Source organism: Protopterus annectens, chromosome 11.part0 (genome assembly GCF_019279795.1).
Source record: "Protopterus annectens isolate FY-2018-M chromosome 11.part0, PAN1.0, whole genome shotgun sequence".
In the NCBI taxonomy this organism is placed as follows: domain Eukaryota; kingdom Metazoa; phylum Chordata; order Ceratodontiformes; family Protopteridae; genus Protopterus; species Protopterus annectens.
In genome coordinates, this window is record NC_056745.1 from 698,271,805 (window position 1) to 698,297,021 (window position 25,217).

At 41.4% G+C, this 25,217-nt stretch overlaps 1 protein-coding gene across 1 annotated transcript in view; it reads left to right on the plus strand.

The window, feature by feature from the left end:
* LOC122814984 (F-actin-monooxygenase MICAL3-like) overlaps positions 1-25,008 on the plus strand; it is a 489,064-nt gene extending 464,056 nt beyond the window's left edge. Inside the window, exons 9-10 of the mRNA XM_044087239.1 lie at positions 24,504-24,765; positions 24,926-25,008. Of these exons, the coding sequence (XP_043943174.1) occupies positions 24,504-24,765; positions 24,926-25,008 (345 nt within the window). The remainder of the gene's footprint in view (positions 1-24,503; positions 24,766-24,925) is intronic.
* The last annotated feature ends 209 nt before the right edge of the window (positions 25,009-25,217 follow it).

The window sequence follows — 25,217 nt, forward strand, 5'->3', positions numbered from 1 at the left end:
AGAGATATGTAACTAATGAAGAAGTTGTTACTGGCAAACAACTTTACATTTCAGTGTTTCATCTGCAGATTCAGCCCTTGAAGAATTAACTGCCTATTTTACATTAAAAAAAATTGGCAAGCTGGTACTATTGCAGTAGGATTGACTGACAAATTGACAGCAAGTTCATAGTTACTAGACATCTCATACGAAGGAGGACACACTCAGGAGTGCAGAACCCCTATCCCCATTAAAATTCACTATGTAATCAGCGATGAAAAGGGTACTGCAATATCAGCACTCCACCTACATGGTGTGGGAGTAGAATCCACAGCCTTCTGCACCAAAGGCAATTATGCTACTGGCACTGCTTTCAAATTCTATAGCATAAACAGTGACTGACATTTGATAAACAAAACCATTAGTTGCACATTGAAAACAGACTTAACTTGAGCAACGGTAAACTTCTCTTCCCTTGAAACTCATAATTCCATGAAAATGCACTGAAACTCATAATCCTTTGAAAATGTGCTGAAACTCATAAGTCCCAGAAAATGTAGTGAAATTCAAATTCACAATTCTGTCAGCAGTCTGGTAGTTGGTATGGAGGATTCAGTCTCTTGTATCCACTGAAGTTCACAATTCCTTCAGTAGCCTGGTAGTTGGAGTAGAGGATTCAGGTTCTTGTCTCAGCTGAAGCTCACAATTCCTTTAGCAGTCTGGTAGTTGGTATAGAGGATTCAGGCTCTTGTCTCCTGTAACCAAGTAACAGGGTCAAGCCTGATCAAGTTAACTGACAACGCCTAAAATAATGGGGATACAATGGCCCAAAGATAGGGATAGATTTTAAATATTGCTCTTTTTAACTTGAGAAGTTGCTAGAATAACAGGATTTGTGTTAGCATGCATTTTCTGAAGGATATGAAATCTGAAACTCATATGTATGTCTTTATTTAGTGACTTCAGTCCTCATTGACTTGCCAGAAAAACACAGATTTTATAAGAAACAGACCAAAACTATGAGAATAAATCTGGACATTTGAGAGGTTTGTTAAAAATACACGCACACACACACACACACACACACACACACACACACACACACACACACACACACACACACACACACACACCTATCTTCTCTCTGCTGTCTCACAGCAGTACATACATACACACACCTTACCTCTCATACAGCAACAAATGGCTATTTTAAATTCCACATACACACACACACACACACACACACACACACACACACACACACACACACACACTTTCTCTCTCATGCAGAAATAGAATGGATGGTTTAAATTACATACATTCACATGCATACGTACACACACTTTCTGTCTCACAAAGAAATGAACAGAACCACTACTTTAAATTATGTACAGACACACAAGCTTACTTACCTTTGCTCTCTCAATGGAACAGCTAGTTTAAATTCCATGTGCAAGTGTGGAAAGTGTTTACATTCGCATTGGTGTGCCTCTGTGCGACCCACACATGTTCCACCTTAAAGGAGAAGACCCCCTCACCGTGGTGTTAAGAAGTATTTTTTTAAATATATTCTTAATTAATTAAAATTAATGTTTAAGCTTCGTAGCCCAGAGTAGGCCACCCCCTAGCCATGAGGCCCTGGGCAACTGCCTGTGCCATGTAGTGCTGGATCCGGGTCTGATTATGGGCACTGCCAGGATGCTGAGCCAACATGATGGTGATATACCCCCATGCATCACACATTCCCTGGCAATTGACAGAATGGTATCCTTTCCCATTCCAGTACAACTCCCCCCACCACCCTGTAGTCCAGATGGGCCCTTTATAGCAACATGGGTGCAGTCTTTCACACCAACCATCTCAGGAACGTGTGCTATTACACAGAAGATATACATGGTGCTAGCTTGCTCCTGTGATGACACTGAGAAATAGATATGCTCATCCACACGTGCCAAGAATATATTAAGAACTACTGTAGTATTCTCAAGGTAGGATCCTGTGATACCTACCGTGTCCCCAGTTTGTCTCTGAAAGGTCCCCATAGCAAGTTTAGTTAGGATTATAGATACCTTGATATCCACATGTGTAGAAATGCCATATATCTCCACCCAGTTCCCATTTATGGGTCACGCAAGTTCGCCAAAGCCCTTATTCTATCCCTGTTCAGTCTGAATTTGTCCAGTAACTCCTGCGCAGCAAAATTAAGGCAAGTTATTCTTTGCCTGTACCTTGTTCTCATAGAAAGGTTTCTGTGCCACTGAAATGAGCAACTCACAGTGGGAAACAGCCAGGCTTGCAGCAGAAGTGAGTATCTTCACTTACAAAGAGGATAGAAGAAGTGCAGATTTGGGTTTTATAACCATCGGTGCACAGTGCAGATATCTCAAAAGGTGGAAAGAAACACTCATTTACATAAGAAAGTCACAAAGTTTTTATACATTCCTCATTTGCATGTCATCATTCCCATAGTTGCATAAGACTTTCTCATCTAGCCGATTTGCATTGATGCAGCTTGTGTCCCTGAATCTTGTCTAAGCCATGTCCCATGGTCGATAATTATTTATTACCCCTATTGCAAATAACTGAGATTTTCCTGTTAATGCAGTACCTGAGTTGTCTGTGAATATCCAGTGTATACAGGATTCTCTTTTCCTTATTTTTGGTTCTGGAAAGAATATAGGAAGACAAATAGATTGGCTTGAGGTGAGTTCTGAAACCTCTTCAGGCATAGACAAAGGATTGGTTCTCAAAGGTACACTATCCTTATGAAAGATGCAAATAGGTTGCCTCTAGTGGAGTGGTGTTCTCTAATTAGGCTTTCCAAACCTGTGCAAGGAGCTTGTCCTTGTCAGGACTAACAAAAAGCAAAGTAAGGTGAGCCTTTAAGGTTCTATGGTCCTTGGTGGTACCAGGAGGGGTACATGACTGTAATCCAACTGATTTGTAAGCTATACTTGTAGCTTCAACTTAAATTAGGAATTCTGACCACTGTTAGTATGGTGAAAAAGTAACAAAAATAGTAAACATTCACAGAGATCCTTCTGTAGGTTTAAGTAGTCTGGTTTATTTTTTATGAGCACTTGTGTCGTAAATAGAAGAATGCTCACCTTATCTGCTTTTTATCCTTATGAAATATGAGAGAGGCTGAGACAAAATAAGAGCTTGATACTATTTGCATTAGTTAGAGCAATGAATATCACTGTTTTCCAGGTTAAGAACTTTAAAACAGCATTGTGAGCTGGTTTAAGTGGAAAAGGTGTCAGTTTTTCTAGCACAATATTCTGTACTCATGAAGAGCCTCCTACTTTCTAGGTGGCTGAATATGTAATACCCCTTCTAGAAACTGTTTCATTTGAGGTAAAGAAGGACGTTGGGGATCTATAGGCAATCAAGAAAAAATGGCCAAAAGATGTATCTTAATGGAATAGTAAGAAAGACTATAGGATAATAACATACACAAATATTGTAAAACCAAAGGCACTTCTTTCCCTTTGTCATATATGATTTTCTAGTGGCAGGTTTCTTAGCTTCATTTAATACCTGCTGCACATATTCAGAGAAAATGTGCTTAAAAGGTGTTAAAATTCTATCATTCAGCCTATAAGCTGAATAAATTGAAGGTTGGGATAAATCAGAGAACCCCTCTGCTGAATGAGTAAGCTTCTGGTAATTGCTGTTTGTTATTTTTGAAAGAAGGGAGAATCACTGTTGCCAGGGACAAAAGGGAGAGTACTTTTGGGTGTTAAAAGGAGTCTTAGTTATCAGAGGAAAGGATGGAAGAGCATGTAGGAGTATTTCTGATCACAGGAATGAAAAAGCATCTGTCTTCCAGTTTGCTGTGAGGGAAAGGTTAGTTTGCTTTTTAGTTGTTGTATTTTGTATTACTTTATTGCCTTTTTCTATTTTGTATACTGTGATTTGTTTTCTTTACACCGTGTTTTACTTGTATTCTGCTTTTAACTGCATATTAAAACTTGAAAAGAGACCACAGCTCTGTCTCTTGTGAGTCAGACAGACATTTTTACCACCTTCCCACCTGATTACTGTTGTGCTCTTAAACACCACTGTCTTTCTAGCTACCTGCCCCGTACGTTAATTTGATCATATATCTCATTTCGTCTCTGCTTTTACTGGCTGGTGTGAGTAAGCACAAAATTATCATTTTGTGAAATCACTTTCATTCAACTATTTAAATTTATTGGCCATCCTACTATATTCCATAGTACCAAAATACAAAAGTGACCACCCCCTTTCAATCTATCTTGCTATTTTAAAAATAGTGACTCTCCACTAAAACTTAACTTTTTAGACAGGTAAAACTTAAGTTACCTACTTTCACATCTGACTCCTCTAGTGCACACTGTAGTGTTTAGGATGAGCCTTTTTTTCATATTACCTTTAAGCATCTACTGCAAGACCACCAGTTTATTGGAGAGCCCACATTCTGCCTCTCAATAGTCATCTTGGGATTAGTGCTTCTGTTTTCTCCTTGTGAGAGAAGGAGTGCAGTTACATTATTTCCTGGAGACTGCTGATCACCAGAAAGTTTAATAACTGCTTTATAGGTGACAGCTTGGAATCTGTGCTTATATTCTGATCCTGATGTGAGTAGGAGCAGAGTGCATTGATTCCTGACTCTTTCTGGTTGGAGAGTGAGTGTTTGTGCTTAATATACCTGATTGATCTGGTTGCTATTTGAGGCATCTACTAGAAAAAGGCTACAAGCATGCAGGCCCTTGCATCATCTGGGACACGATTATGGATCTCCAAAAAGGCCGTGGCCTGCTTCTCTTCTTTGGATTGGTGCTAACATTTTGCTTCTTGTGAGAGAAGAAGCAAAGGAGTATTGTATCTCAACAGAGTGAAGCTGTGCTGAGACCAGTATTAGAAGTAGCCAGGCAGTAGCCATTCATGTGACTCCCCTCTTTTCATCATTCTTGACAAAGGTAATTCTTTATTTTTCAGTAAGTACTGCTTGATTTCTTTCTAACTTCAGCATATCTGCCTAAATACTTCATCCTTAAATTTTCAGGGTCTGCATATTAGTTTCCCTCATGTGTTTGGCAGTGCTCTGTACAGACTCAGACACCTTCAGTGATATTTTTCTTGTAAAAGGAATATATAAGGAAACAGCTCCAGTACTTAGTAATAATGACCATCCCTCCTGGCTTGTCTAAAGGTCAGTTCCCTGTACTTTCTCCTATTAACCTGGTGAACTTGGACATTCTGAGGCAGTGTAGCAGTTGCCTCATGTACACAGACAACCCTTTCCTCTTACCTCCCAACACTCAGACTTGTGAGAGATGCACTTGTATATCTAAATTGGAAGCCATGCACTCTCAAGCCAAGACGGGAATAGCTGATCAAGAAGAGAAGGTCAACACCTGCACCGCACCACATGCAACACATATCCCTCCAGAACACCCACCACCTCAGCTCTCACATAAAAACACAAACCGCACACCCACTTTCGTGGAGGCTGCCAATAGAAATCTACGCAAGCAGCAGAGACCTCTAAGGCAGAAACACACTCGACCACCACAACACAGCACAAACCACAAGACACATAGCTCACCTACACAGTGTGCTCCTCAACCTAAGCCCCTAAAGCAAAACAGCTTGCCCAATACATTAATCATAGGTGACTCAATAGTGAGGCACACTGATGTCCCACTCACTAGGTTGAATAAGGAGAAGGTAACAATCTATCAGGTGCCAGAATCCAACACATAACACACGCACTCAGGTCACTCTACAAAAAGTACAAATATGACTCTGTTACTGTCCATATGGGTGTGAATTACATGAGACGCACCTCCCTGGACTACAAGAAAAGAGACATGGAGGAGCTCTTGGATTATGTGGCCCAGGCAGGTATGACCCTAGACCTGAGCAGCATCCTACCGTTGCCCAGAATGATACCGCAGTACAAGCAGAAAATGATTGACTTCAACAATTTGGCTAAGTTTCTGGTGTTATTCTAAGGGGATCCAGTATCTGTCTGTTGGGATGACATGATTGACAGACCTCAATGCTTTGCCAGAGATGGCCTGCATCTGTCACCCCTGGGTTTCCGGATACTGGCTAAGGCTCTTGCCACCACTATAGTGCCTTTTTTAGGTGATGTTTCAAAGACCAAATTACCACCCTAACAGCTATAAATAAATGCAATCTGAGGGTCATGCTGTTCAACGCTAGAAGTCTAAATCTCAAGATGCACTTGCTTGAAGCACTCCTCAAAATGGAGAACATTGACATGTGTGCTGTAACGGAGACCTGGTTTAAAGCAGCAGAAAGCAGCCCTGCACTACCAGGCTATAACTCATTCCACACCTTTCGGCCCCAGAACATGGACCAAAGCTCCAAAGGCAGTGGTGTCTCCATATTCATAAGGGATATGCACACCTCTAGACTAGTAGCCCAGCATAATACATTTGAGATACTTCAGGTACAACTAACATTGGGTAAGACTGCGATTCAGGTCATAGCCTGCTGTAGGTCCCCAACCATGCCCCAAGACTCTCACTCTACGTTCCTAAGCACCCTGGAAACTGTTAGAGTCCAACCCAATATTCTCATACTAGGTGACTTCAGCTACCCCTCCATCAACTGGGAAAACTACTCATGCACCAATACACTGGCCCAACGCTTCCTGGAATTTGTCAATTCCAATGCCCGGGACCAGCTCATTCTTACCACCACCAGTGGAAGCAACATCCTTGACCTGGTTATTATTAACATGGGAAACTGTTGCTCTACATCAGTAGTCAATTCCTCCCTGGTTAAATCTGACTACAAACTAATCACCATGGAAATCCACATCTCACCCACACCCCCCGCAAAGGTAACCACCATGAAAAACTTCTCCAAAGCTGACTTTGTGCTCCTAAAAACAGAGGTGGCTAACTTCATGGTACCCGTGTCAATGGAAAATAGATGCATGACTGCCGAATCATATACCAATACACTCTACGAACATGTACATAAATGTATGGAACTAGCCATACCCAACAGAACTAAGACGCTCTCCTCCAAAAAAGGAAGCCAATCTGCTGACCTCCTGCCATTAATAAAACTGTTGCAGAAAAGGGTGAAGTCCCAAGACTGGAAAAACTCCCTTATTTGCCTCAACAAAAAGTTGAGATCCCTCATCCAAACCTCTAAAGCCAGCTATGGAGGCAGAATTGCAACAGACACTAAAAACAACCACAAAGCTTTCTATAGTTATATCAAGAATCTCCACGGCAATACACCGGTTTGCTCTGAGTTACTGCACAATGGTACCTCCTATAATGACCCCACAGGTATTGCCAACATACTGGCCAACAGATTCAGTGCCAACTTTACCCCCCCAAGGGCCAATCACAATACTGGAGAAATGCCAGGCACCCAGCATTACTGCAGCACAGGATAAAGATGCATTGTCCAAGGCCAAGAATACAGCTTCTGTGGGACCCGACAGTATCCCTGGATGTGTTCTATGTGAAATGTAAAGTGAACTGGCACCACATCTGTGTGCCATCTTCAATCACAGCCTCACCTCAGGTTTTGTCCCTACCGAATGGCGCACTGCTACAGTCTTCCCTCTCCATAAAGGGGGAGTGACTACAGACCTTAGGAATTATCGCCCCATTAGCCTGACGACTCTGATATGTAAGGCTATGGAGTGCATCATTATGGACTTAATTAACAAGGATATAGGGAATCTCCAAACTCTAGATCCCATGCAATTTGGTTTTGTGAAATGTAGATCATGCCTGCTCAACCTGGTTGACTTCTTTGAGTCCGTCACCAGAGCTGTGGATGAGGGCAAGGCAGTTCATACAGCCTACCTCGATCTGGCCAAGGACTTTGATACCATTCCCCACTCAGGAATTATTGAGAAACTCACCAGACTATATCACTAGGTAGGTTACAAATTGGCTCACCCACAGTGTGAAAGTAGCGGACTCCAAGTCAGACTGCTGACCAGTCACAAGTGGAGTACCACAGTGTTCGGTCCTGGGTCCACTCCTGTTTGGCATCTACTTCTCAGAAGTCCAGGCCAACACGGAGGGACTCTGGCTGACCAAGTTCGCAGACGACTGCAAGCCGGGAGCCATTATTAACTCCCCAAGTGATGTAGACATCCTGCAGAAAGGCCTCATTGAGACCAGTGACTGGTGTCGAAACCATGGCCTTAAGCTAAATGTCAAAACATGCGTTGTCATCCCCTTTGGGAAAAACTCAGTTCCCACTAAGTACCACATCAGTGGGAGCCCACTGAACACTGAAGGCGTTATAAGAGATCTGGGGGCACAGGTTGACAGCAACCTCTTCTTTGACCACCACATTGCCACTGTGGTCAGAAAGTCCTTCGGTGTGGCACATCTCATTACCAAGGGTTTTGCATCCAGGAAGAAAGAGGTCATCGTCTCTCTCTCTACTCTTCCCTCATTAGGCCAATCATTGAGTATAATGCACCATTTGGCATGTACCTCACTAGACACATGCAACAGCTGGAAAGGCCACAAAAGTACCTCATGAAGAGGATCCTAGGCCTTAAACACATGTCCTACACGACATACTCAAAAAACACCAGCTATTATCTGTCTCATATCGTCTACTAAGAGGCGATCGCTGCTTGACTTCATGTCTGACCCAGCTCTGTTAGAAATGCTACATCTAAAGAAATCCCTCCACACGACATGCTCCAGAGACCTCAACCTCATTACCACAATCAGAAGAACATGCTGGAGGGACATGCTCATAACCCAGAGACAACCCGTGCTCTGGAATAGACTTCCCATACATATCAAGCAGAGCACCTCACTGGCCGTCTTCAAGAGAAATCTTGATGAGTGGATGGGAAATTGAAAGATCACCCCGGGGATCACTCCAATAACTCTACTTGATAGAGGCACTGGAAACTAATGTCGTGCAGCATGATGCCAGGGACTTCTGTGGGCTAGGCTTGTAAAGGCTCCAGGGCCATTAGCCTAGTACACACCTATGAATCTATGAACCTTTATACAGGGAGTTCTGGAGCAGAACATCTTTGACTGCCTGTTATGAATGGCGGCAAACAGATCTAGTTGAAAAGTTCCCAATAAGTGGATAATTTCCTGGAAGATTCATGGGGTTATGCCCTGGTCCTGCTCATCTTATCTGCCACAGAATTCTTCTGTGATAGAACATGAGTATTCTGTAGGGACAGACTAAATTGTAGGGCCAAATCCCAGACTAGTACTGCTAATCTGCAAAGTGGGTAAGATCTGGTTCCCCCTCTTTGTTTATGTATCACAGGACTGTGGTGTTGTCTCTGATGACCAAAAGAGGTCCTGGTGTCTAGAGACGGTACAGAGATTTGAGAACATTTAGTAATACCATTATCTCTTTGACATTTATGTGCCTTTTTTTGTCCTGATGGTTCCACAAACTTAAACTGTCACCACTTTGGAAACAGCGAATCATCCATGCAAAATCTGATACATCTGTGCTTACAGATTGAGAAGAGAGATGAGAATTGAGAGTCCTAAGCAAGCAATCAGTCATGATGGACTTGGGCATCCAGATTGATAGCAACCTGACTTTTGACCACCATGTTGCTTCCATTTTATGGAAAGCCTTCCTCATAAGTAAGGGTATCTCATCCAGGGAGAAGGAGGTCATAACATTCCTGTATTCTTCACTTATAAGGCCCATTATTGAGTACAATGCCCCTTTCAGCATGTACCTCGCAAAGCACATGCAGCAGCTGGAGAGACCATAGAGGTTCCTCACCAGGAGAATCCAGGGCCTCAAACATCTACCATTCACAGACAGGCTAAAAGCCCTATCCCTCTACTCAGTTTCTTGCAGACTTCTCAGAGGTGACCTCTGTCTGGCATACAAGGCAATCACAGAACCCTCTTTGATGGGACTGCTGCATATCTGCAAGTCAAGCTCCACTCGAGTAACCTGCACGTGTGGCCTCAACCTGGTCTGTGACATCAGCAAGACTTGATGGCAGGACAGATTTGTGTACCAGAGACTCCTCCATCTGTGGAATAGACTCCCTGTCCATGTCAAGCAGAGTACCTCTTTACCCCTTTTTAAGCGCAACCCGGATAACTGGATGGGAAACACAAAATACACCCCCGGGATTCCACCCATGTCCCTGCTGGACAGGGACATCCGGTGCTGATTTGTCTAAACATGGGCTAAACTCTTGGCTAGGCTTATAAGGGCCTCAGGGCCAAGAGCCTAGTAATCTCCTATGATCCTATGATCCTTTGAGATGGTTTACCCACTAGTGAGTCTCCATCTCCTTCTTTGACAAAAGCCAGCACTGGAGATCTGAAATGAAATGGAGTGGGGTGAGAGTGCTGCTGTTGGGTCTAGATCTGAAATAAAACAGCGTGAGGGTGGGAGTGCTGCTGTTGAGTCTAGAATGATTTTTGGAACAGTAGAATTTTTCTCATAGATAATCTGGCAATATAAATCATGAGATTTGTGAGTGCCATAAATCCTAATATTGTAAGAAAATCCCTGGCTGCTGTGCGAGTCTCTCTGAAAGATATCAGTAACTATTCCTTGTAATGGTCCACTTTGTCCTGAGGAAGAAAAAGCATCATGAAAGATGTATCTAGAAGAATCATGAGATTTGTGAGTGCCATAAATCCTAATATAGTAAGAAAATTCTTGGCTGCTGTGTGAGTTTGTCTGGAAAACATCAAGAACTCTTGATCCACTCTGCCCTGAGGAATAAAAAATGTCATGAAAGACAGCTTAGAAACACTATCCTGTGAGATGGGATGAAGGAAGATTTTTCTAGGTTAGGTTGAACCCCCAGATTGAGCAGAATGTTCTTTATGAAAAGAATGGATTCCTGACTGTCTGGAAAAGAGTCTGCAAAAATAAGCCAGTTGTCTAAATATGGAAAAATGTGAATGCATTGCAACTTACAGTGAGCTGTTAGGGTTATCAGATGTGAATGCATTGCAACCTGCAATGACCTATTACTGGTATCATACACAGTAAACATTCTTGGAGCTGTTGACTACCCAAAGGATAATGTAGAAAACTTAAAATGGGAAGTAAAAATAGAAAAATCTTAAAATGCCATTGATTTTTTTGTTTGTCTTTCGGCTTTTCCTGGTTAGGGGTTGCCACAGTGGAACTCCGGTTCGCTAATGATTGGCAGTGGATTTTTACGGTGCTGAGTTGCCAGCCTGACACTCAACCTTCAAATAAGGCACACCCATTCACGCACACACCTATCTGCATGTCTTTAAATTTCACTCGACCGCGGGGAGGACATGCAGACTCCACACAGGAGGAGCTCCAGCTGAGAATCGAACAGGAGAACCTCTTGCTGTGAGGTGACAACGCTAACCGCTGCACCACCACGGTATAAAATGCCACTGATGTTTTTGTGAATTTAAATATGATAAGCATCTTTTATGTTAAGATTTTCAAGGAAACTGAAGGGAGGTATGAGAGATAACAGAAACTGCAGAGAAAGCATTTTGAACTTTGGAATTTTAAACATTTAACATTTGTTTACTAGGAAAGTCTGATTGGGACAGAGCCCATGTTTAGATGAGGCCTGGGGAGAAACACTTCAAATGCATGTGTTTGGAATGTAGGAGGAAACCGGAGCACCTAAAAGAAACCCATACAAATGCAGGGAGGAAATGCAGACTCCACACAGAAGGCACCACAGTCAAGAATCGAACCAGAGAACATCTTGTTGTGAGGCAACGATGATAACTGCTGCACCACTGCGCTGCCCATGATGTTTTGATATTCAGGTTTAGAAATGAAAGGTCCAGCCTGAGTCTCCATGTTCCTTCTTTCTTTGGCACAAGAAAAACCATTGCGTAAATCCCTTTTTCTCCCTCTGTTCTGGTGGGAAGGCTGAATTGCTCCCTGAGACAGCATTAAATCCAGGATGGAAGGAAGCACAACGGCTTGACTGACAGGATGGAGAGGAATCCCTTGAAATGGGGAATGGAGTCCTACTGATAGATATAGTCTTTTTCTATAATCTTCAGTACCCAAGAGTATAATATAATATAATCCAGTGCCAAAGAGGGAAGTTAACAGAGGTTTTGGGAAAGCCTTTATGAGATTGCCATGGGGAATGGGGAAGAGATTGATGGAAGGCACAGTCAGTCTACTTTTTAGCTAGTGAAGGTCCTTCTTTCTTTTTAGAACCCCTTTGCCACTGCTTTCTGAAAGTTTGTGTATCTGTCTTTTTTGGGTGGGGTTGTATTATTTCCAAGGAAAAGACCCTGGAATAGAAGGAAGGTTTCTGATGTTCTTCATCTCACATTGCTGCAGTCATAACCTGTGGGTAGTCCGCTGTCCTCGGTCGGCCCGAATACCAAAGTATTAGGCTGGCGTCGGTCATGGGCGCTCAGATCTGACGTCAGTGCGCCATGGTATTAAAGCGCATGACCGACGTCATATCCTCAGTCTTTTTTGCCGCATGGTCCGAAGCAGAAGCAGCGTTTGCAAGTGCCATTCGGCGTTCTGAAATTTTCGTATTCTGAGTTTCAGACCGAAACCAAGTTGGGCTAAGTACCCCGTTGGGGAATATTTTTGTTTTTTCTTGCCTCAGTTAATTCCGGATGTCAGAAAAAGTGAATAATTGTATTTCTTGTGGGAAACAGATACCGCATAGGGATTACCACTCTCTGTATTCCTTGTTTGGGGCCTGAGCACGACGTAGTCGGGTGTCGCTTTTGTGCTAGATTTAATAAGCGCACCATTAAACGTAGGTTAGATTGCGCTAGGCTTGTCTTGAAGCGGTGTAATTACAATATGCCGTCGGATCCTCCGACGCCCGCTACCGCTAAGAAGCGCAAGGAGAAATCGTTAAGGTCCAAGCAGGGTGAATCGTCCGTTCCGGACGCCGGTTCTTTAGAAACTACGGTGAACTCTGTAGATCCAGCTGAGGTTTCAGTTGAGTCTCAGGGGGAACCGTTAATTTTGCAAGATGTGGCCTCTCAGGAGTCAGGTCAGGCTGAGGGGGCCTCTCAGGTTGCTGTACTCCCTTCTTTGCCTAAGGTGGTTAGGCCTTCTCCTTCTGTCTCTAAGGTACCTTCCAAGGTCAGGCCTGGTTTGCTTTTCTCAGGTGTCAGTCCTAGTTCTGCAGATTCTGTGCCTAAAAAACACATGCTTAAAATGGCAGAAGATTTGATTTCCTTAATCAGGGGTTCTATGCCCCCTCCAGATAAGAGGCCTAGGGTGGAGCCAGAGGTGGAAAGTTTGGAACAGGCTTCAGATTACTTAGAGTCTTTGGCTGAAGACATTCAGGATTTTCCTCCTTATTCTGATTCAGACGCAGAGGATTCCAGTCCTTCTGCTTCTCCTCCAGAGGATTTTTCTTTTTCAGAAACCCTGCATTCTATGAGGGAGCATTTTAAATGGGAAGGTCAGGATTTCTCAGATTCCCGAAAGAGGCTTAGGGAATTTTGTTTTACCACAACATCGGCCTTTGGCTATACCTCCTGTTTTGGATGTTGTTCAGGATGTTTTCTCTGAGGCTTCTCTTAATCCAGACTCTTTGCCTCCTGCGCCTGTTAAGCCAGATAGGTATTACAGAGTGCCAGAGGCTCATAAATATCTGTATAAGAGCCCAAGGGCTGACCCAGAAACTATTAGCCAGGGACCTAAGGGTGTCAGGGCTTCTGTTGTAAAGAATCCTGTTCCTATGGATAAAGATTCTAGAGCTTTGGATAGGTGGGGTAAAAAAGTGTATACCTCTTCCACTCTAGCAATGAGGGCTTTGAATTGCCAGTTTCATATGTTGAAGTACCAGAATTTTCTCCTTACTCAGTTAAAATCTAAGGTAGATGCTTTGGCAGAGGGCATAGAGTGTAAGGAATTACAGGATTTGGTTCATGCCTCTGATCAGGTGGGTAAGCATTCTTTGCAGTGTGGTTTCAATGCTTTACAGGCTTCTTCCAGGGTGGCTGCCACTGGATCAGTTATTCGCAGGCACGCCTGGCTTAAGGATCAGAACTTATCAGAGCATGTTAAAGCTAGAATTTTGGATGCTCCTTTGCAGTCTGAAGTTTTGTTTGGTACTCCTGTAGAGTCTGTCTTAAAGAAAATGGAAGACAAGGCTAAGTCTATGCAGACTGTTAAAGATTTTTTGCAGGTGCAGCCCCCTAAGTTTAGCAGGAATTGGCCTACTAAGGGATGGGCTTACCCTTCTTCTGATTTACAGTCTAGGGGCAGATCTAGACGTGGTAGGGGCAGAGCTCAGGGTTCTTTCAGGCCTAGAACGTGGAGTTCCCCTGCACAATCTACAGGTGAGGGCAGGGGCCAGTCCTTTCGTAAACAGGCCCAATGACCTGCATCTTCAGCTGCCAGATCCTTCCTGTCTGGCAGCTCCTTTGGGAGGAAAGTTGGCACTTTTCAAGCAAAACTGGCTTTTAGTCACCCAGGACAAATGGGTGTTGGACATTATAGATCGAGGCTACAAGTTTTATTTCCACACATTGCCTCCTTTCAAAGGCATGTCAGACGTTCCTCCTCAGCAAAGGGTAGAGGCTCACAAACAGATTTCTTTACTTCTTCAAATGGGGGCTATACAGCCGGTCCCTCTGTCAGAAGTGGGCCTAGGATTTTATTCTCGCCTGTTTCTTGTACCAAAGAAAGGAGACACTTGGAGGCCAATTTTGGATTTATCTCTCCTCAACACATACCTGGACATTCCAAAATTCAAAATGTTGACGTTGCAACAACTTCTGCCTCTGTTGGGCAAAGATCACTGGATGGTAACTCTGGACCTCAAAGAGGCTTATCTTCATGTTCCTATCAGGCCCAGTTGCAGGAGGTTCCTGCGTTTTCGGGCTGGGACTTTACATTATCAGTTCTCTGCATTGCCCTTTGGCTTATCTACTGCGCCCAGGGTGTTTACAAAGGTTCTGGCTCCATTAATAGCCTTCTTCAGGTTAAGAGGAATACAAATTTATCCTTATTTGGACGATTGCTTGATTCTTGCTCAAGACAAAGACAAGCTACTTCACCATCTACAGTATGTTATGGCAGTGTTAAGGTGCCTAGGGTATTCTGTGAACGAAACAAAGTCCAGTCTAGTACCCTCTCAGGAAATGTGCTTTCTGGGTGTGAGACTGAATACAGCTTCCCAGATGGCTTTTTTGACCCTGGACAAGCAAAGGAACCTTACACTTTACTTCCAACAATTGTCTCTACGGTCCAGGCTGACTGCAAGGACAGTCCTTCAAGCCTTGGGGTTCATGGCATCTTGTATTCTGGTGCTTCCCAATGCCAAACTGCATATGAGGAAGCTACAATGGTATCTCAAAATGTATGGACCAACACTGCCACGATCTGGACACTGTCATTCAGATAATACCTTGCATTCAAAAGGAATTTTTGTGGTGGGCTCAGGAATGTCACCTAAACAAGGGACTCTCTGTGACCCGACCAGAGGCAAGTCAGATCTTAACGACAGATGCCTCGGACAAGGCTTGGGGAGCTCACCTCAATGGAAAATGGGTTCAAGACACGTGGCCTGTCAGACTTCAACATTTGCATATCAACTTGAAAGAGATGTTAGCAGTCCAATTTGCATTGATGGCTTTCAAGGATCTACTTCGCCCAGGACAAGTGTTGATTCAAACAGACAACACAACTGTCATGTGGTACATCAACAAGCAAGGGGGAACCCATTCTACCCTCTTTGCAGGCAAGCTATGATTTTGTGGGAGACTGCTCTCAGTTTGCACCTCACTCTTCAGGCAAGGTTTCTGCCAGGAGCACAGAACTCCTTAGCAGATGTTTTGAGCAGACAGATGGTGGATCCCCACGAGTGGAAGTTGGATCCTCATGTATTTCGACAGTTGACAGTGATATGGGGGACTCCAGACATAGATCTGTTCGCTTCTCCACTAAATTTCCAGTTGCCAAAGTTTTGCACAAAGATGTTTCATCCAACAGCTTGGAAGGTGGATGCTCTATCATTCAGTTGGAGCAATCTTCACGTCTATGCCTTTCCTCCTCTGCCTCTTCTTCCCAAGGTGCTCTTGAAGGTCAGACAAGACAAGCCCTCCATGATTCTAATAGCTCCAGATTGGCCTCGACAGCACTGGTACCCTCTGCTGAGGAGTTTAGTACGGGAGCCTCCTTGGCCTTTGCCTTCAATTCCACACCTTTTGTCTCAGGCAGGCAATCATTTCCTCAATGTCAGGATTCAGTCCCTGCATCTGACAGCCTGGCATATTCTGTTCTAGAACCTGGAGGGTCGCAGCTTCCTCAGCAAGTTTTGAATGTTATTTTGGAGGCCAGAAGGCCTAGTACTAGGAAAGTTTATGCTGATAAATGGAGGAGATTTTTTATTTGGAGCAAAGCAAAGAGCTTTGATGTTTCCAGGCCTGATTTGAGTGTTTCTCTTCAATATCTTACGGAATTATTAGACAAGGGTTTGTCTTTCTCCTCTGTAAAAGTTCATGCTGCAGCCATTTCTGCTCACTATGACTGTGACCCACCATTATTCTCTCATCCTTTGTTTAAGCAATTCCTTAGAGGGGCAAAGAACATAAGACCCCCGCGTCGAGCTCCTACTCCTTCCTGGGATCTCAATTTTGTGTTGGAAAAACTTACTTTACCGTCTTTTGAACATGCAGCTACGTCTGAGTTAAAGTTCTTGTCTTGGAAGACTGCTTTTTTGTTGGCCGTTACGTCTGCCAGAAGGGTATCTGAATTACAGGCTCTAATGGCAATTGAACCCTTCCTGATTTTTCATAAGGATAGGGTATCCCTACGTACTAACCCTACTTTTATGCCTAAAGTGGTTTCAAATGTGGCCTTGAACCAATCTATTCATTTGCCTACTTTTTATGCTGATCCCCAAAATAAGGGGGAGAAAATTTTACACACTTTAGATATTCACAGGCAGTTGTGTTATTATTTGAGCAGAACTAAAGGGTTCAGACAGTCTCAACAGTTATTTGTTTCTTTTGCTTTGGGCTCTCAGGGGAAACCTGTTTCAAAACAAACTATTTCTAAGTGGATTGGTCATTGTATTGCTTTTTGTTATTCTCATCATGGTAAGGAGATTCCGGCTGGAATTCGACCTCATTCCACTAGGGCTACTGCCACTTCTACTGCTTTTTTAAGGGGGGTAGCTACTAAAGATATTTTGGAAGCAGCTACTTGGAGTTCGGTGCACACTTTTTCTAAACATTACCATCTCCCTCTTTATTCCAAATCTAGGGCTGGGTTTGCCACTGCTGTTTTACAGGGCATGTTAGCAGCTCCCAATGCTTTATGATTTTGCCAACCTCCCTTTACCTTTGCTTTGGGATTCTACCCACAGGTTATGACTGCAGCAATGTGAGATGAAGAACATAGTACAGTTTTGTACCTACCATAAATGTAGATGTTCGAAGATCCACATTGCTGCAGTCCAATTTACCCTCCCTCCTTCCCCTCTGTAGTTTGGAGTGGTTGCATGGTTTGGGTGATAGATGTTGTTTGTTCATGGGTTTTGGAGGTTTTTCTATTTTTGGCTGTGGCCTTTCTTTTTAGGGCCTTCTGACATCTGGGGCAAGAAAAGACTGAGGATATGACGTCGGTCATGCGCTTTAATACCATGGCGCACTGACGTCAGATCTGAGCACCCATGACCGACGCCAGCCTAATACTTTGGTATTCGGGCCGACCGAGGACAGTGGACTACCCACAGGTTATGACTGCAGCAATGTGGATCTTCGAACATCTACATTTATGGTAGGTACAAAACTGTACTTTATATTATATTTGGGGATAAAAGGACTGACAAATCTAGGAAACCCAATGAATTACATTTACCTTTTATCATATTTCTTGAGAACCTCAGCAGGGGAAGATCCAAATAACACATCTCTGTCTAGAGGTAAATTCAAAAGCTCTGCTTTCATACCTTCTAGTACATTCTGAGTCAGCAGCCAAGCAAATTTCCACATAACTGACCCAGAGGTAGCTGCCCTGGAGACAGCATCTGTAGTGTCATACAAACACGTAATGGAAGTGTTTACTTACCTGAGACACTGATGAAAGTAAAGAATTTACTTTCATTGAAAAGAAGATCAGCAATAATTTTTTATACTATTGTCAAAAGAAGTCAGGAGAAACTTTAGACACGTGAGTGTGACAGTTTACAAAACTAGGGTAGAAGATGTATACCCCTTCTTCCCAAACCTGGCAAAGGCTTTGTCTTTTTTGTCTGAAGGAAAAAGGTTAGATGCCCTGTGGTACATGGAAAAATGATTTTGAAAGGGGAACAACTGCAGGATCTCCCCTTGGATTTCTAGAGAGAAATCTGTGGGCTTGAGGAACTTTGTAAAACATTGTCATATTTCCTGGGGGCTGGAGGCTGACTGTCAGGAGAACTGTTGTCTACATTAAAAGCATCCTGTAAGGCAGATAGATGAGGGATATTGTATTGGCTGAGGAAAGTCTACTTGTAACAAATAAATACCAAATCAACTCTAACTCAATACTGCAAAAATAAAGATATTTATTTCAAAGTAACAAAGAATTTAAGTGCTTTCATCTCAATGCAGAGTCTTCATCAGACTGTGATTACAACTTCTTGATTATTATTTAAACTCCACAAATTAATTAAAAGCAACCAGTTAAATAAAGTAAACATTTTAATGAACCAAACCCTTGCTTTTTAAGTAGACTATGAAATGAGAATGTGCTTGTAGCAGCTCATAGTATCTTTGCTGGGCCTCTGGCATTTCTTTTTTTTCCCGTTTATATAATTCCTTCATTCTGACAGTGGTGTCAGAAAAAGATAGCTCTTCAGCAGGAGAGTCTGAAGATATATTTTCCTTATATTCTGATTCCAGGCTATCTGGTGAAGAAACTTATGGTGCATAATCTAAATTTCCCTCCTGTACCTCAGATCTGAATCACCCACGGTAGTGGTGCTGCAGTAGCGTTGTCGCCTCACAGCAAGACGTTGTTGCATTCGATTCTCAGCTAGAGCGTCTTCTGTGTGGAGGCATGCGTGAATGGGCATGCGTGCGCTCGTTGAAGTGTTGTGTGGCTCAGTAACTCGCACCGAAAAAAAAACACCACCACATTACAACGCGACCCGCGGGCTGTATAATTTTAAACTAGGATAAGCCGAAAGACACAACAACAACCTCAGATCTGAATCAGAATCTGGAGGGGTGGGTTATGTTTTCCTTTTAGATTGAGAAGTTTAAAACTGTGATTACTGAAAGGGTTTAATAAGCCTTTGGCAAAGGAAAACTAATCATCTTTCTCTCCCTTAGTTGAATGGGATAAAACAGAAAAATATGCTTTAATTTGTGCTTCCTTATCCTAGGAGTGTATATAGAAAAGGAGTGCTCGGACATACAGCCATTATCCCAGGAGTCTGATTCTATTCCAGGCAAGAGTTGTTCTCTCCTGCCCAAACTTGATATATGAACAACTGTGGACAATGTACTTGCCTGTTGAGTCATAGCAGCTTCATGAGGAGAAATATCAGAGGAGTAGAGAGAAGCCTTGGATGATCTGAGGGCATGGGGCTCAAAATGGCCTGTGCAAGAAGCCAGGGGGGGCAAGGAGGTAGCTGACATGAGACTAAAACCTGAAAGTATTTTTTGTTTTGGGAAATAAATGGGGAATGTCCAAGCAACTGCATTCTTGCTGTATCACCCTATAGGTAAACACCTAAAAAAAATTTTGTTTTTCCTAAATATAGCAAGAGGGAAATACATTTGCTCCTAAGTGTCTTAGGTGTAAAAGATCTACAACTACAGCAAGACTGAATGAATGTCTTGTTCCTCCCCTAAGCAAAAAAGGCAAGACAAGTGGTAAACTTTATGGGATATCTAGCAACCACACAAATCCTTCCCCTTTCTTTTAGACATAAATTCGGAGGGAAATGCAAGACTTTTCTCACAAAAAAATGGAAGGTTGAATTTAGGCAAAGGAAGTATAAGTAAGTTAGCCAAAAACATTACATATATGAAAGGCTATGTGGTGCACAAACCACAGTTGATGGCCGTTGTTGGCAATGCAGCCAGATAACTAGTAATTGTGAAAGTGTTTTGTGCATTAATATGCTTCCAGCTATTACTGGAAATATAGTACTCTAGGGGAGATACCTGATTAATCCTGTCACTGCAGACTAGTCAACAGGTGCCTGATTAACCCTTTCACTACAGAGCGGTTGATAACACTGCAAATGTTAGTAAACTTTTATGAGAAGCGCTCAAAAGTCAGTTCATTACAATCTTATACTCTGAATATATACATATACATATACATATGTGTGTATATATATATACATATATATATATATATATATATATATATATATATATAAACACATTATTATTGTACAGTACTCAAGAATGAACAATTTTCTGTAGAAGAGGAGCTGAACAGTAGGATGATAGAGCAATATTACTCTGCAAGAATGTCATGAAACACCTTATAGGAGGTAAACACATTGTGGGTTTGTTATTTGAAGCTAGGAGTTTTACATATGCATATTTTTATGCTCAAACATAATATCAAGCAAGTTATTTTGACCATACTGTCTATTTTTTTTATATAATACAAAATAATCTGTTCCTGTAAACTAGTACTGCAGTGGTAGTGCTGCGGTAGCATTGTCTCCTCACAGTTAGACGTTGCCCGTTCGATTCTCAGTTAGTGCGTCTTCTGTGTGGCGACATGCGTGAATGGGCGTTCCTTCGCTGAAGGTTGTGCGTTAGGCCTGGCAAGCCAGTACGTAAAAATCTACTGCCAATCATTAGCAGACCGGAGTTCCGCTGTGGCGACCCCTAACCGGGAAAAGCCAAAAGACGCAAACAAACAAATCTGTTCCTGTAAACTCATCCGCTACTTTTTTAAAGTGCTGATTTCTCTAATGCCTGTATTTTATAACTCATTTTGTATTATAATCAGTCCTTCTGAATGTTTGTTTTATATCACTGCTATTAAAACATCCTTTCAAGGTTACAGCATTACTGCCTGATAAACCTGGATGTTGTGATACTTATTAAATCCCAGTGGTTCTGCCAGCCTTGTATTTAATTACCTATATCAGAACTAGAATGTCCCTTGTAATCTAAAATACAGCAAATAGGTTAACATATTATATAGTCTTTCTTCACCTGTTATTTTTGGCATACAATCTATGCCTTCAGAATTTCTTTGTGTATACCATATTACTGAAACTAACTAACTGTGACACTTTGCATTGCAGTCATATTGTCTTTCAGTTATAAAGTTCATGATTCATTACTAAGTTACCAGTCAAGGAGATTACTGAGTACTTTATCCCAGTTTTCCAATTGCTCCAGAGCATTGTCTGGCTAGGTGACTTGCTCATAGTCATACAGTAGGGAAATGGAGGCTGAGGGAATTGAACACTGGACTACAGAAAGCAGCTCATAGCCTCAATCCTGTGCATTATGTTGTACTATTTCATGCAGTTACAATTAGTTTTGCTTGCCTTATGGTCTGGGTTCTGGCTAAAAAAAGATGTCTTGCATGAACCAGTCCATTTACCCAGTTAACAAACAAAGAGAAATAAATAAATAAATACATACATTCTCAGCAAAACTGACTCCATTTCCATGTGGAAATACTAAATTATTTGTTTATATTATAACTTACTTTTTCTAACGAAAAAAATGGAGTCATAGAGATGGTCACTTTACCTTACTGAGTTTCAGGTTCAGTTTTACATTTATTCCTTCTTCTCTGTTTTGATGTAGTGTGTCCCAGAAGCAGGACTTATTTGTTAACCATTTTTCTAAATATTCATAACTGTCACCAAATGTGATTTTGTCTTTCCCCATTATGTAGCCTGCTACCACTTTACACTTCCTAATATTAATCCTATGCTACTCATCTGTATTCAGTTCAGTATAAATTTTTGCTCAGACAGAAAACCATTAGTTGTTGGAAATGTTTACTCTGGTAACTTCATTACATTTGTCTAAACTAATTTAATATTGTCCTCCTGTTTTGCACAAAATGTTTTTGCTATTACTCATATCATGCATGTACCAACTAGATAAGTGTGGTTCCAAAACTGAACCCCTGAACATTGTCATCCTCAGAATAGGCTCACCTCCGGTGTAGATGTTTGCCTTACTTTCCATTTTCTGTCACATAACTATTATCAAATCTTATCAATCAAAAATGCTCACATAGTGTTCTCCCAGTCTTGGTAAATCACTCATTTGATGTTAAGAAACAAACAACCATTAAGGAGTGTAATAAAACAAAAGGAATAATTTTAGTTAGTTCAAGAAACGTATCTTTCAAGTAAAGCAATTAAAAGTCAAGCATTTTCGTCCTTATTGGTAGGACTTCATCAGAACTAGTTATCCATTACATAATACAGTAGCTATATAACATTGTTCAGTTGTCACATGACTTTAAGGAACCATTATCATTATCAGTATGACTAACATACACAATTTTTTTTGCATATTTATTTTATTTACTACTTATGTGAATGGAGGGTACTGATTTCTTTGTTAGGCAACTAAATGACTGTTGAAATCACATTATATCCAATGCTTCTAACATTTGTCCATGGCAACTGAATTTTGAATGGTTCCTTAAGGTCATGTAACAGTTGAACAATGTTATATAGAAACTGTATTATGTAATAGCTGATGAAATCCTAGCAATGAAGACAAAAGTGCTTAACTTTTAACTGTTTTGTTTGATAGATGTTTCTTGAACTAATTACAACTATTATTTTTGTTTTAATAAGCTCATTGATGACCATTTGTTTCTTAACATCAAGATTGGGAGAATACTACATGAGCTTTTTTGATTTATTTGGCTATTACTTGATTTTTGCTGTATGGACACACACTATTTCTTGTGGTTATTATCATATCTTCCTGATTAACAGTTGGGAAATACCTGCTTATCCAACTTTTGCATTAGCATCTTCAGATTAGCTTTACCAAGCACCTTAATCTAAATATAAATTTATGTATAATCCTTTGTTTACTTTTTCTCTGATATTAAATGTAAATGAGTTCATATTCAGTGCATTTAGTTTTTATTTGACATATGAATAGTAGTAGTAGCTGTCCTGTAACCTTTTTCCTTGTCTGCTTAATTTCATCATAGGTAATGTAAAACTAACCTTTCTAGATGTTTGCTAAATTTCACCTTAGGCAAGGTAACACCTAAAGCTGATGCATCCATTTTTTTCACTGCCATACAACCCAGGTGTATTAAAAGATTCAGAGAAAAGTCAACAAAATGAGTGGAGTTTGTGTGTCATTGCAAACAGTTAAACCTTGCACAGTTTCAGAAAATGCATCTCAGCGAACTCCACAAGAATTCAAGTTTTAATGGGTTTTTTTTGTATTTTTATCTAGCAGATCAAACTTAAAAAAGCATTTTTTTTAAACAGAGACATATCATCTTAATTCCTCTGGCCTAATTTGCTAACTTTGAGTCCAAACACACAAAGCATTTAAGCTGGCAGTAATTATTGGACTTAAATGACTATGTTACAGTTAGTGAGACTTACCATCAGCTAAAATGTAGGTTTGGTTGCAGTCATAAGATGGTCATACATAAGTCACCATGAAAACTCCGCGTCAGACTGGGAAATAACCTATAAGCTGTTTTGAAAACTCACAACGCAATGTGCTAATTATGCAGCAGTAAAATCAAGAATGCAGATATTTCTTAGAGAAGGTTCATAGAAGAATATATCTCCTTACCTCAGAAAATGTTAATTGTGGAACCCGTCGTTGGGAATTCTAACCAGCTTGTGTATATATGTATACTCTGAATGGTCATAAAACCATAATATTGTATGATATAATTTGTCATGTATAACAAAATATTTCCTTAAAGTACTGGAAGATCATGGTCTCATAAATCATGAAAGTCTTCTTGACAAGGTGAGCCAAACTAATGCTGTTAAGCTGATCCTCTGGTGCAGGATTAAATAGCTTTCTGTGCCACCAGCGGCCCTGTTCAGGAATGAGGATTGGCTAGGGATGTAGGCAGAAGTGGCCAGTTACCAGCTGTTTTGGTTCTTTCATGATGTGGGTGACCACAGACTTGGGTGGGAGAGGAATTATATAGGACATCCAGTTCAAGGCATGAGGGTGCAGTCACTGCAGCACAGTTGATGTCATTGTTCCTCACTTCTTTCCAGATGTAGGTGGTGACCATTCACCACAGTGTAATGACTCCCGGCCTCTCTATTCTTTGTCTAATCAGACTTCTGTCTGGCCCTTAAACAGAGTAACATGAAAAGTCAAAGGGCCCCCCCAGTAAAATGTTACATCTGTAAGAGCTGCATAGATGTTCATAAACATATAATTACTGAAATAAATTTTATATATTCAGCAGTTCAAATTCAGATAGGATGAGGAGTGCTGAAGAAACCAGTAAGTGAATCTAGTTTTAAAAAGTCTATTTTTTATTGTTTTAACTGAACGTGTGTTGAAAACTGATTTTATGGTAGTGTCCAGTTTTAACCTAATTCACAATTATTTATTTTGCTTTTTTTTTTTTAGGACTTTATGGACACTGAGATGTTGCTGTCTAGAGAAAATGTCGATCAGGAAGCACTGATGAATTACGCCAGGGAGGCAGCAGACTTTTCTACCAATCACCAACTCCCAACACTGGACTTTGCTATAAATCATTACGGACAACCAGATGTGGCTATGTTTGACTTCACATGCATGTATGCTTCAGAAAATGCTGGGCTGGTGCGAGAGAGAAATGGCCACCGTTTGCTTGTAGCACTAGTAGGGGATAGTCTGCTTGAGGTTAGTATTGTTTTGGCAGGCTTTGCTGTCTGTCCCTGTAGTAGATCATTGTACCTACAAGGATCCTGTTGAAATCAGATTCATGGCATGCTAAACGTAACAAAAGTATATATGGATAAAGACCACTCTGTGATTTTGTAAATATGAGTATTTTTGTAATTTAGTGTTTCACATTGAGAAGGATCCTACACCATGTTGTTCTAGTAATACCAAACAAGATATTTTACAAACACAGCTCCTAGAATGAAAGAGAAGAAAACCACCTGTGCATCTGTTGGCAAGATTTAAATAGTTCCAGGGCTGGCAATGAATGGCAAACAGCTGGACCCACTGATGAGTGAGACTTACTGGTTTCTTCAGCACTCCTCATCCTATCCATGGTTACCTTTACAACCCTGAGTCTTTCTTGCATTGATGCTTGCCTTCCTATATGGTCTTTTACAAATGGTATCCTCT